General features: G+C 50.4%; 1 protein-coding gene across 1 annotated transcript in view; it reads left to right on the top strand.

The window, feature by feature from the left end:
* The window catches only part of LOC144950105 (uncharacterized), a 34,613-nt gene that overhangs the window by 18,414 nt on the left and 3,082 nt on the right, over nucleotides 1-13,117 (top strand). The window contains exon 3 of the mRNA XM_078880162.1: nucleotides 10,340-12,730. Within this exon, the coding sequence (XP_078736288.1) occupies nucleotides 10,340-12,730 (2,391 nt within the window). The remainder of the gene's footprint in view (nucleotides 1-10,339; nucleotides 12,731-13,117) is intronic.

Here is a 13,117-nt window from a genome sequence, read left to right on the forward strand (position 1 = left end):
GAGTCGACCTAGGGGAGGCCCAGAACCAATTCAGACACTATACTGTATGCCAGTCGCCCATTGACGTCGTCAAGCCGTGGTCGGAAATACAAATCAGGTCAGTGGGTTCGTAACGCGATGCGCTAACCACCGCGCCACCGCTCTCAACACACGCACACATATGTTCACACGCACATGAACACGTGTACACATGTACACGGCACGTAAGAGAGACGCAGAGGAGACGCAGACTGCAACTCGTCCCCGACGATGCGTGTATATTTAGACTTGACACAATGAGAGAAAATGCTTTTTGGGCTGCGTGCCCTAGATCTGGGTCTAGTAACTGGGTCAGACGGGATTACACCTCGAAGTAGGGTGGGGGGCTCTGTGTGTGCGGCGGGGGGGGGGTGTCTGCGCTTCTGTTTGCGTGTGAGGGAACACTGGCGTAGAGGCACCACCACGGTGGCTAAGAGATGTTATCTCACTCGCCTGGTGTGCAGGAGGTCGTGGGTTCGATCCCGACGCTGACGCCTGCTGCTGGATATTTGGAGTCTGCGTGTGTCTCTCTCTCTCTCACCGTAGTCGTGTGGATTTTGTCTTCGGGTCCTCGGGGGGTTTCCCCCTCCACATTTAGAATCGACATCACGCGTTCATAGCACTTGGCTCGCTATACATCCCCACGTGATGATAAGCCACTTCGGTTTTTGACAGCCAGGTCGTTTCTGAAAAAGAGCTGTTTCGCTCAGTGGACCTTACCTGCTAAAATAAAACAAATGGTTTAGTTTGGTTGGCGTATCGCGCTATGAACACGGCAGCCTGGGTTCGAGTCGCGGGTGACATCTCAATCTATTATCCTGCATTGGGCCGCCCTCTAAAACATATAATTCCGTGCAATGTGTAGATGTCAGCACTGGGGAGAGACAGAGGCGGCTTGCCATGGTGATTGGCCTCACCCAACCCCCATCTTGCCCCACGGAGGCCTTAATAGGTGCTCTCTAACAGCAATTGCCCGTACTTTCTTACGCAATATATGTAGGACATGAAGGCCAAAAACAAAGGTCTCTCGTATGGAGTGCATAGAGTTGAAGCTGGAGATGTTTGCATTGCAGGCGATGTGGGAGATGTTGTGTTGTGTGTGTGGGGAGTGAGTTCTATGTGTGTCGGTGTGGTTTGCTGTTTGTCACTATCGGGCAGCGGTGACGCAGTGGTTAGCGCTACGAACCCGGCTTCCCAAGTTCGATTCCCGCTCACAGCACACCGACTACAAGTGACGATCATTTTAACCGGTCCTGGGCCTCCTCTAGGTCGACTCAGCCTGAAAACGAGTGCCTGGTGCGGTGTGTCAACAATTGCCACTGGGGAGACAAAGGCGGCCGGGCGTGGTGCTGGCTGCCCACCTCCTCGTGTGCCGTGTCGGTGTTCATAGGTGCTACTCGCTAACAACACTTGCCCCAACAGTCTGTTAAGGCTTGGGGGGGGGGGGACTGTATTTGTGTGTCACATCCACAAAGTGTACCTAGCCTGGCACAAGCGCTGTTGTGACGTCACCGCCACTTAGTGCCAAACTGCGGTTGTTGTTGTTTTTTATTGTGTGTCGCGTAATACAAATCGTGCATATTCGTGAATATGATGAACACAGAGTTTAATATTTTGTTATTTAGTTAAAGCCGGTGAAATGTGATTATGGTGGCGCAGTGGTAACCCTCGCAGTCTCTCGCCACGTGCAGGTCTTTAGGTCTTCTCCCTTCCATCCTTCCACGGTGGCGAGATGTTAACTACCTCGTCTGGTATACAAGAGGCCGTGGTTTCGATCCCGATCCTGACGCCTATAAATTTGGAATTTGCACGTTCTCTCTCTCCCCGTGGCCACATGGATTTTCTTGTATCCTCCGGTTTTTCGCTCCACATTTAAAATCAGCAAGCGTTTATAGCATTTGGCTTGCTCTCTACATCTCCATATCATAAGCCACTTCGTTGGGCTATCATTTGTGGCCAGGTCGCTTCTGGAAAAAAAATCTACATAGCTCAGTGGTTCTAAAGCGGGTTAAATAAAACAAAGTTAAGTTTATTTTCCACAACGGGTCAGATAATTAATATCGGAATAATTCATATCGGAATTATCTGATGGAAGTGTAAACGGTCTTTTTGTATTGTTTGAAAATTCATTAGGGGGTGTCGCGTGGGGTGAACAGCTGATCCTACGTGACTGTGTAATGAATCCAATCGTAATAAATAGGTCTTTGAATGCGAATAGACCTTTGGAAAAACACACGGCCTCCGAGCCTCGTGTGTTGTCATGGATTTCTGCTTGGTGAGTGGGGCGCTATAGAAAAGCCCGCCTCTTGTTTTCTGTTCCATCGATTCGCCTCTAATGCCTCTCTAGCTTTTCCTCCGCTTGGCGAAATGATTGTGTGACGCACAGCGCCTTGGATATCCTTGTAGAAATGTGCTTTATTAAATGAAATGCATTGTTATGCCGACTTTTTTTTCTGCTTCACACAAATATATAATATCCCAAAAAAAAAATGTCGACCCATACATGAGTCATGGAACCACGTTGTCCATTGTGTAAGCAGCAACTTTGGTAAGATCCCCCAAGGGTGCCCAAGCCGGGCTCTCTGAGCCTCGGGGAATTAACAATGAACACCGAGACTTTGGCGAACCTTGTAATTTCATGAATCATCGACTCGGCGATTAAAGTAGCGTCTTAATGCTCACAATGCACGCCTAAAGCTATTGGACAGCACGAATTGGAGCATCCATTTTCAATCCCCGTGAACATCGCATCCAAAAAATGTCTCTTCCTCTTCGGTGACGGTGCGGCGAATGGCATTGTTACAGAAGTGACAAAGACGAAACAATGCATTGTTGAATTAAATTAGGGGGGTGCCCAGAAAATGCGGTAACTCACAAAAGGCCAATTGCCAAGCAAGCTGGGTTGTGTTGACAATAGGAGGATTACCCGAGTTAGTAAACCCACGGTACAAGACAGCCCCAGGGAGCAGACACGTCTTTCATTTTTTTTAATCGAAAGTGGATTTCCAAGCGAGTGAATGAAGCCACAATAGGTTATGTGTTAATAATTTAAAAAAGAAGACAGAATGTGGGTTATTAGGTTTTATAAAACCCTTCGTTGTCGCTCTGAATTAGGGCAACTCGTCAGAGCAGAGTTGTGGCTGGGGGTGGGGGGTGAAGGGGTGGGGGGTGGGGGTCAATATTTTAGCTGCCCCCTGCGTTCTGAAGGGCCAGTGTCTGGGACATTAAAGCTGGTTGGCAAAGGAGAGTGTGCTGCGTTATATAATTTGGCAGCGTTAATGACAGCAGCGGTGAAGGTATGTTCGAGCGGTAATCTGATTACACACCGAAACGTGGAGTATTGCAATGGCATCATCGGAATCTGCTGTTGCAAACCTGATTACGGTGATCCTTCAGTGCCTGTATCACGACCCCACTGATTGCACATGGCCTGATTCCTCAATCACAAGTCCTCTTTTTTGTACACCTATTATCTGATACTCTACTTTTCATTTCCCCTGAAACGATCCGCACAAAATAAACAATCGGCGTGACGATTCTTCCCTATTATCTGAGCCTTTGTGTCGATAAGAGGAGTGAGCTGGAAGAATATGGAGTCTATTCAGGGCCAACCAATGCGGTGTCGAGATGTTAACTGCCTCGCCTGGTATACAGGAGGTCGTGAGTGCAATTCCGACCCTGACACCTGCTGTATATTTGGATTTCGCGGTGTCTCCGCGTGGTCGCGTGGATGTTTCTCCGGGTCCTCCGGTTTTACCCCTCATCATGTAGAAACACGCACGTAGAGTATTTGGTTGACATAAATGTCCACGTGAGAAGCCACTTCGTTGGGCTATCGTGTGTGGCCAGGTCGCTTCTGAAAAAGAGCTGTACAGCTCAGTGGGCCTCCCCAGGTGAGATAAAACCAGTATAACCCGTAAAAACAAAGTTTTTCACTATAAATCCTTTATATGCGTGGCGGCTAGAGTCCTCTCGTCCTCTGGCTTGAGATGGCTGCCACCTATGGGTCAGATGATTGCATTGCACCATTAAGCAATTGGTAATTAAATATAATATTTTTGTCCTAAAAAGTGTAAAATTTTGGAAAACATGTTTCACGAACATTAATTGTCACGCACAACGAGTCTGTGTGGAAAATGTCAGCTCAATTCGATCACGGGAAGTGGGTTAAAAAACGACCGAAAGATTTGCACGGTCGTAAGCAAGCAAGCGAACTTAATATAAAGGATTTAAAAACAGGTGAATCGTCGTTACTACACTGCAGTAGATGGGTTTCGCAAGCTTCTCGTCGGCGTGCTTTGCGAGATGACGTGAGATATAATTCTTTCCAGGAACCCATTTACAGGGTGTGGCTTCCCAACATTCCGGTACTCGCCCCCAAGCGCCCCCCGGGTTTAATTTCTCATTAAATATGTTCTGTCTCGCCGGTAGACACTGCACGGACGAGGCAGGCTGCGAGTAGCCACAGACGTGACGCGATAAAGATACTGGATGTGGCGTGCCGAGCGTGGTGATACAGTCTCCACAGTATTCTGTGCCGCTGAGCTGGAGAAACCCGGCTGGAAGAGGAGGGCCCTGCGTGCCTTGGAGCGTCCCAAGGGGGTTAGCTCCCGTTTACTCCGCGATGTGACAGGGGGCTGTGTGAGTCCTGGGCGCATCCCACACGTGCTGGGTTCGTGCGAGCTGCGAACAACACAAACATCAGTTGGACTATACCTATGATTGTATGCATGTTGGAGATCTGTCGCCAACGTATGTCGCCAACCGTGCTAATCGGAGGTGCGGGGGTAGGACAACAAACTAAATACAAAAAAACTGTTCTAAAGAATTCTACCGTGGAGGGGAAGTGAATGCGAGCCCATGTGCTTGCCAAATGACCTACCGTGGAGCTAATCTGTCCACTTGATCACTGGCTGGTCATCTGTAAGGGAAGCCTGCCATGTTTTCACTCTGGTAGTGGGTGCCCACCCAGGATATCCCCTTCACATCCACAAAGAGAACCACAGTCTTGACTGGCTATTTTAAGGTGCAAGGAAGAATTTGATCCAATTTTGCAGCTGGGGTCGCCATCTGCCCCTACCCCCCTCCCTCCTCCCGATGCCGAGGGGAAATGGGCACGGCGCGGCACTGTGACCCCTGCAGCTGCTGTGGCATCGGTCCAGACCAAATATTTGACTTCGCTGGTGCCCCCCATCTCAGATGGCAAACGCTTGACCAACGTTCATAGAATTGGCAATCCAAGTGAACGACGCAATTACGCCGTTTTAATCGCGCATGCGATGACAACATCCACGATGAGCGGAGAACACGAGAAGCTGGCAAGTCGCTGCATTTCGCTGTGACCCCTGGACCAATGGCAGGCCAGGCCCGGGCATCCCCTACGATCCCTCGCTAACGAAGGCGTCCCCCATCCAGCGAGCTGAGAGGTCATCATTCTCGCTTCACTACAACGTCAAGCTCGTGACCACAGCGCACACCTCAATACAATCACGGCAGTAGCACGCAAACATGGCACACACATCGTGCAACAAACGCAGTAACAGACTCTTGGGGCATGCGCTGTTAGCGAATGCCTATGAAGGCCGACACGGCACACGAGGAGGTGGGTGGCCAGCACCACGCCCGGCCGTCTTTGTCTCTCTAGTGGCGATGTTTATACACTCCACCAAATACTAATTTCAGGCTGAGTCGAGCTAGGGGAAGCCCGAGATTTGTTCACCACTGATGTTAGCCCGTGGTTGGGAATCGAACTCAGGTCGCTGGGTGCGGAGCGGAACCAGTGTGCAACCACCCTGCAAACACATCGCAACGCACAGCGGCAACACTCATCCGTCTAGCCTTGTACACCGTTAGAGCCTATGCCGGTTAGTGAGCACCTATTAAGGCCAGGGGAGAATTCGAGGCGTCGTGCCCAGCCCCCTTTGTCTTCAAAGTTCCAATGTTATCATATCACTGCAGCAGATATTCACGTACGGTTGAGTTGACCTAGGGCAGTTTCAGATACCACGTGCCAATGATATTAGAGCCACTGCCGCCGACAATTCGACTCGTGTGACCAGGGCCGAGGGGCAGTGCACGCATCAGTGGAACAATACACACACACATACTCTGCAGACACAACGCTCACACTATAGACAAACACTCTCGACGAACACATACAACTGCACACTGCCCAGCCACGCACACAGAATTCCACTATAACATTAACAAGACAAATATCCCCCGTATAGCCTTAAGAAAAGTGTTGGGGGCAAGTGCGATTTGCGAGCACCTATTAAGGCCGAAACAGGGTAGTATCGCCAGAAGGACGCCCGACCGCCTTTGTCTACCCAGCGGTGATGTTTACACACCGCACCAGATGATACTCAGTTGAGGCTGAGTCGACCTAGGGGAGGTCCATGACCGGTTCTGAAAATCATCACTGGTGTTGGCCGTGGGCGGGAATCGAACCCGGTTGTCTGGGCTCTGAGCGCAGGGCGCTAACCAGCCCACTTCACGCCCACACACACTGCATCCACACACATCGTACACCCCCGCCCTCATATAATAAGTACTGAATATAAGCCCCCTCACACACACACGCGCACTGCACACCCACCCTGTATATAGATCCCCGTACACACACACACAGACCCTGCACCCCCACCCACCCACCAGCACCCTCCTATAAAGGGTTAGCGCCACGGCAAGAGCGACTACGAGCACGCTCACTCACAGATGGGACACTCCGGAGAGGTAAGTCGATGTGCGCCCATTGGTTTGTGTGTCTGCGAGTCCGTGTGCACGTTGTGTGCGGTGTGAGTCTGTGTCTTCGTGTGTGGCGTGGGTGTATTTGCAGGTGTGCGTGTGAATGTGTCTCCGTGTATGCAAGTGTCTAGGAGTGTGTCTGTGTAGTGAAATGTGCGAGTCTCTGTGTCTGATCTAATTAATGTTTAGAGAGTGGCATTACGGCACCAACAGTTCTGCTAAATGCTACGCTGGGAACTCATTTTGTCTTTGCGGGGATCAGTGGCGGCACGGCGGTTCACCCGCTGTGGTTAGACTTCAGACGTTTGGGTTGTTTCAGTAAAGTCGCGTAGGTAAAAAAAAATTAATAAAAGTAAAATAAAAAATAAAATAAAAATCACGACGTTTCGGAGGCAACACAAGCTTCCGTCTTCAGGTGGAACCGTCACAGCCACGACTGCTGCATCAAGTAAGAGAAATTCCAAGAAAACAGTCCTTGTGTATTACCTTGTTATCTCGGAAGCTTGTGTTGCCTCCGAAACGTCGTGATTTTTATTTTATTTTTTATTAATTTTAACTTTTTACCTACGTGACTTTACCGAAAAAACCTAAGAATATGAATCCTTGCAGTCACGAAAGCTTCAAATCTAGAATTAGATTTCAGACGTTTGGGTTCGATACCCTGCTGCATGGCCACTGGTGTGGTACCAGTTGCAGGCGGTATCTGGAACCCGCCTTTGTCAGGTCCTTCCGTCATTAAAAGAGTGCCCCTGTGGGGTGTGAAATCAGCAGAAACGGGGACACAATGCGGCCACACCGCTCCTTCACGTGCGCCGTGCTGGTCTTAATAGGCGCTTGCTAACAGCACTTGCTCTAATCGTCTGGATGGCTAGACAGCAGATTTCTGTGTTACAGATGAGTGTGCGTGTGTCACTTCATGGCGATGTGTGTGTGTGTGTACGCTCCGTTGCGCCGCGTAGCCCGTGGTGTGTGGATGTCATCAGCGGTTAGACTCTTGTTAAGTGGCTATGTGATGTGGGAATGTGGTCGCAACCTATCACCCGATATGAAATGTTTCCCAGCACAAAGGAGCTTCACTGGCGGATAGTTTATGGCCACTGTTAACCTCCCAAGAATTTTTACGCATTTTAAAAAAATCAAACCCCTGCAAGGATGATAGACCAAACCGACCAACTTGCAACCTTCTGATTGCGAGCTGAGGGCTCACTCGAACTGGCGGAAAGGAATAGCCGCACGAGAAATTCGATCATGAAAATAAACAATAAATTCACAATCAGAATTACATGCTGACAATCAATGTTGTTGTTGCATTTCCAACACTGTCGTGGTGGCATTCTTCCAATCTCACAACACCGGGGTCGCTAAATGGTGCATAAATAAGGCTTCCACCTGTCTGGGTTTTTTTTTAACCCAGTGTCTGGGAATTGGCATCTGTGTTCGTGCACCAGGAATGAGATCTGGTGCCGGCATTGTGTTGGAACTGTACACAGTCAAACTGCGCGATTTTGGTCGAACTAGCCGACTGAGAAAGATGTCTGGGTTCGGTTCACCGTGGAAACCCAATGCGTAATGAGGCTTTAAAAAAAAATAACCGCTCTAACCCAACGTGACGATTGTGCAGCTCAGTTTTACTCGACAGCGGGTGTTATTCACGTCTCACTGGTAACGCGGGCACTTTCCATGGGAACTATCGGCCACTTTTGCGTTTTCCACCAAACAAAACAAAGCCACCAGATTGATATCGCGCCGGTAATGTCAGTGGAGGAGGGCTGGTCAGACAAAGGCGCGACCGGGCAGTTGGCAGCAGCTGTCCTTGAGCAAGCACGAGGAGACAGCGAAGCAGAGCGTCACACGAATGAATACACAACAGCAAGGTGGCGCAGTTGGGGGGGGGGGGTGCAACAGACAGGTGCATCTGCCAGTCATCTCAATTAAACCAACACATACCTGGCTTCCACGGGCGAGCCTTCAACACTTCACGTAGGCCTCTAAAGTGATACAGGCTGGCAATCAATCACTCGGATGATCTCACGAACAACACGGTGGCGAATGGCGGTTACGATACGCGATTGCCTCCTGCGATCGTGGATTCGCCCTGCGACAGTGCACAAGCACAGAGTCTCGTTGCAAGGTTGCCCGTTATGTTGACGGAGCGACGGTGTAGCGGTTAGTGCGCTGCGCTACGAACCTGGCGACCCGAGTTCGATTCCCGCTCTATGGCCACCATTGCCAGAGACTGATTATGTGAACCGGTCCTGGGCCTCGCCTAGGTTGACGCAGCCTTAAATGGGTGGTGCCTTTTTGCTATTGTTGGTGGTAGCAGTGGTTGGGATGTTGGTAGTGTGGGCGATAACTGTAATTGCGTTGGTGGTGGATGGAACAGACAGCTGCAATTTAATCTATGTAGCTTAAGCGATCTCATATGCCAATTGCAAAACATTTAATCTCGACAAAAATCAGTGGAAATTTTATTTTCACTTTCAGTGTTTTTGAAGGGACACTGAGTGTGCTCCTTTCAAATTACCAGCAACCACTGTTTTAATCGTGACAGATGTATTTTGTCCAAATCTGGTCAAATGTGATCACTGGCTCCTAGAGTGGGCAACCGGGAGGGCAGCTTCCCGTTCAAAAAAGGTCACATGACCAACCAAGACTCAGTGTGCTCTGTGTGAAGCAGACACTTCAAATAAACGCTTTTTTTATTTTAGCTATATAGAAATCCATAATTCCAGGCCCCTGTTGTACCAAGTGAACACAGTTGCAAAATTTCATTCAGGTCCGTATGGGTCAGTGACCCGACGAATATTTCCGCACCACATCCAGTATACCTGTTGCTATGGCAGTGGCTACATGTCACGTGCCGACTCCAGTCCACCCGTGGCCCGGCACAAACTCGTTGAGAAATAAAGTCCCCGTTTCCTCATCGCAAATGCGCTGTAGCAGCCGAAAATTAAAACATTGGTGCTCACAATCAGACACTCGGTTGACGGAATCCTGGGGCGGCTGCAGCGGCTGGGATAAACTCCTCGTTAAGGAGCAGACTGTGGAAGCACGGGGCTTCTCCCCGAACTCTGGACCTGCGATTATCACGGTTGCCTATGTGAGGTGCGAAAGAAGTTCAGCATACATACATGCCTCGCTAAAGCGCGCTCGAACGCAACGTTGGAGATGGGCGCGTACAGCTTCCACAAGTGGAAGGTTAAATAATCTCTGAACTTGCGACCGTGGTGAAGTCCAACCCATCAATCGCAACACCAGCGAGTGCGCCATCCGTGCGACATCCTGACGATGTCGCTCTGATCCACACAGCGTTCACTGCCGCCTCCGTGGATTGGTTGGACAACAAAAAATTGCATTCAACTATAAAGTCTTTCACAACTAACTGTTGCTTTTCCCTCCTCCCATACGAAAGAGAGAGAGAGGAATTGTACTGCTGCTGATGATGTCCCTATATTCGCTACAGTGTATCATGACCATACGCCGTTGATTGCTCACATGAATAAGTGCCTTCGTCTGCAAGTTGCCTCATTGTTGTGTGTCTGTCTCTGTGTGTCCGTGTCTTTGTCTGCCGCAGCAGCAGCCGCAGCAGCAGCAGCAGGAAAATATGAAGCAGTGGCAAAAGCAAGAGCAGGAGCATCAGAAAGGGCTGATGTGTCAAAATCATCAGCAGGAAGGGCTGATGTGTCAAGATCAGCATCAGAAAGGGCTGATGTGTCAAGATCATCAGCAGGAAGGGCTGATGTGTCAAGATCAGCATCAGAAAGGGCTGATGTGTCAAGATCAGCAGCAGAAAGGGCATATATGGCAGAAAAAGCAGCAGCAGCAGCAGCTGCAAATTCAACAATCCTGGATCCCCGATCAACAACAGCAACCACAACACCAGCAGCAGAAGAATCAACATCAACAATCCCGGAACCCCAACTATCAAGAACAGCAGCAGCAGCAGCAACAGCAGCACCACCAGCAGCAACAGCAACAACAGCAGCATCAACAGCAGCAGCAACAGCAACAACAGCAGCATCAACAGCAGCAACAACAGCAACAGCAGCAGCACCACCAGCAGCAACAACAACAGCAGCATCAACAGCAGCAACAGCAGCAGCAGCAACAGCAGCAGCACCACCAGCAGCAACAACAACAGAAGCATCAACAGCAGCAACAGCAGCAGCAACAGCACCAACAACAGCATCAGCAGCAACAGCAGCAGCAACAGCAGCATCAACAGCAGCAACAGAAACAAACGCATCAACAATCCCAAAACCCTGATCATGAACAACAACAACAACAGCAGCAGCAGCAAAAACAACAGCAGCATCATACGCAGCAATCTCAACAGCAGAAGCAGCTGAAGTGGCAACAACAACAACGTAGACAGCAGAATCAAAAGCAACAGCAGCAGCAAGAAAATCACCACGACAAACAGCAGCATACTCAACACCTTCAGGTGCAGCAACACGAGCAACAGCAGCAAGAACAGCTGACACATCGTGAGCAGTGGCAGCAGAACTATGAGCACCAGCAAAAGCAGCAGAGAGCAGCAGAGACAGCAGGAGAACATCAGAACGCTCGGAAGCGGAAACAGAACGATTCAGAAGAACAACAGCAGCAGAATAAACAGCATCAACAACAGCTGATCCATCAACAGCAGCAGCAGCATCGGAAGTTTCAAGAGCAGAATCTAGAGCTGAAGGAACAGCAACAGTTGCAAGAGCAGAATCAACAGCATCAGCAGAACACTCGTGAAGGGCCCAGGCTGGACAGTCGACAAGAGGAGCAGCAGCAGGAGAAGCATCAGAACATTCCAAAACGTCAAGAGGAACGGCAGCAAAAGTGGTTTAAGCATCAAAAGCAGCAACAGCTCAATCATCAACATCAGCAACAGCAGAATCAAGAGTCTTCACGGCAGCAGCAAAGTCAGGAGACTGAACAGCATCGGCAGGAACATCACAATCAGCAGCAGCAGCAGCAGCAGGATCTCCGGGACTCAAATCACGTCTCTGTAGAATCCCAGGTCTCCCGTGACTCACACGATTCAAGAGCCTCCCATGGTCAGGTCTCCATGGAACCCCTGCGCCGGATTTCCCATGGACGTGAAGTTCACTCAGGTTCCGTAGATTCTCAGGTTTCTCAGAACACACGGCTACAACAAAGCCAAAGCCACGACTACGGCGAACTCAGCGGAGCTCAGGTCCCAGAGGACACTCAGGGCCCACAAGAATCTCAAGTTTCCCAAGCAAGTGAGACTTTACAGGTGACTCAGGGTTTCCAGGTCTCAGTGCTCTCCAGGGTCCCAAAAGTATCCCAGGAACCAACATTCTCGAGGCAATCTCAGGTCCGTCAAGAATCGTGCATCTCAAGATGTCCCCGCGAAGGAAGGCTACCAAAAGTCTCCCAAGACTCACAGGTCTATCAAACCCACGTCTCCCAATTCCCAGAAGTGTCTCACAACCTCGACGATTCCCACTCGTCTCCAGGGTCCCAAGTCCCAAAGCTTTCCCAGAGTTCCCAGAAGTCCGTGGGCTCGCTGGAATCCCAGGACCTTGGGGAGCTCCAAGTTTCACAAAGCACTCACGAAGCATCTCGGCTCTCCGACCAAAAGAAACCTCATATTGTGGTCTCCCAGAGGACTCGTGTTCAACAGGTGTCCGCGACATCGGAGACCCCCCATATAGCCCAGGCCACAACTACCCAGGTCTTCTGCAGCAACGAGGAACCTGACGATGCAGTTCTACTGGTTTCCCAGGCCTCTGAGGAGTCCCAGGGGTCGCAGAGATCATTGGCTTCGTCTGCCTCCGGGCGGCGCAAGCGCGAGTTCACCCCGTCGGAGAAGAAGGACGCGTCGTACTGGGACAAGCGCAGGAAGAACAACGAGGCGGCCAAGCGGTCGCGCGAGAAGCGGAGACTCAACGACCTCGTGCTGGAGACGCGCGTGCTCGGCCTCCTCGACGAGAACGCTCGGCTCAAGGTGGGTGCCGCCATACCACACCGCACAGCAGCCTTGTCTCACCGGCATCACACCGGCGTCACACCACAACACACGGTGTCACGAGATCACGACACCATGGAAACCGACGGCACACGGCCACGCGGCAGCATCATGCCACAATAAATGATGTAACAAGAACATGATGAGACCATGATAGTGTCACACCATGGTGCCACAGCACTGCCATGTCAGCATGAGCCCATAAGGCCACTGCAGCACAAGAACATGTACGTGTGCATGTTGAATTTCTTTCGCGTAGCCAACCGTGCTAATCGGTAGTGCGGAACATGACATGATGACACCATGAGACCACGAAACCACGGCATGATGTTAACATGAAGACCACAAGTCCATGAGACCCTGACC

Source organism: Lampetra fluviatilis, chromosome 3 (assembly GCF_964198595.1).
Source record: "Lampetra fluviatilis chromosome 3, kcLamFluv1.1, whole genome shotgun sequence".
In the NCBI taxonomy this organism is placed as follows: Eukaryota; Metazoa; Chordata; class Hyperoartia; order Petromyzontiformes; family Petromyzontidae; genus Lampetra; species Lampetra fluviatilis.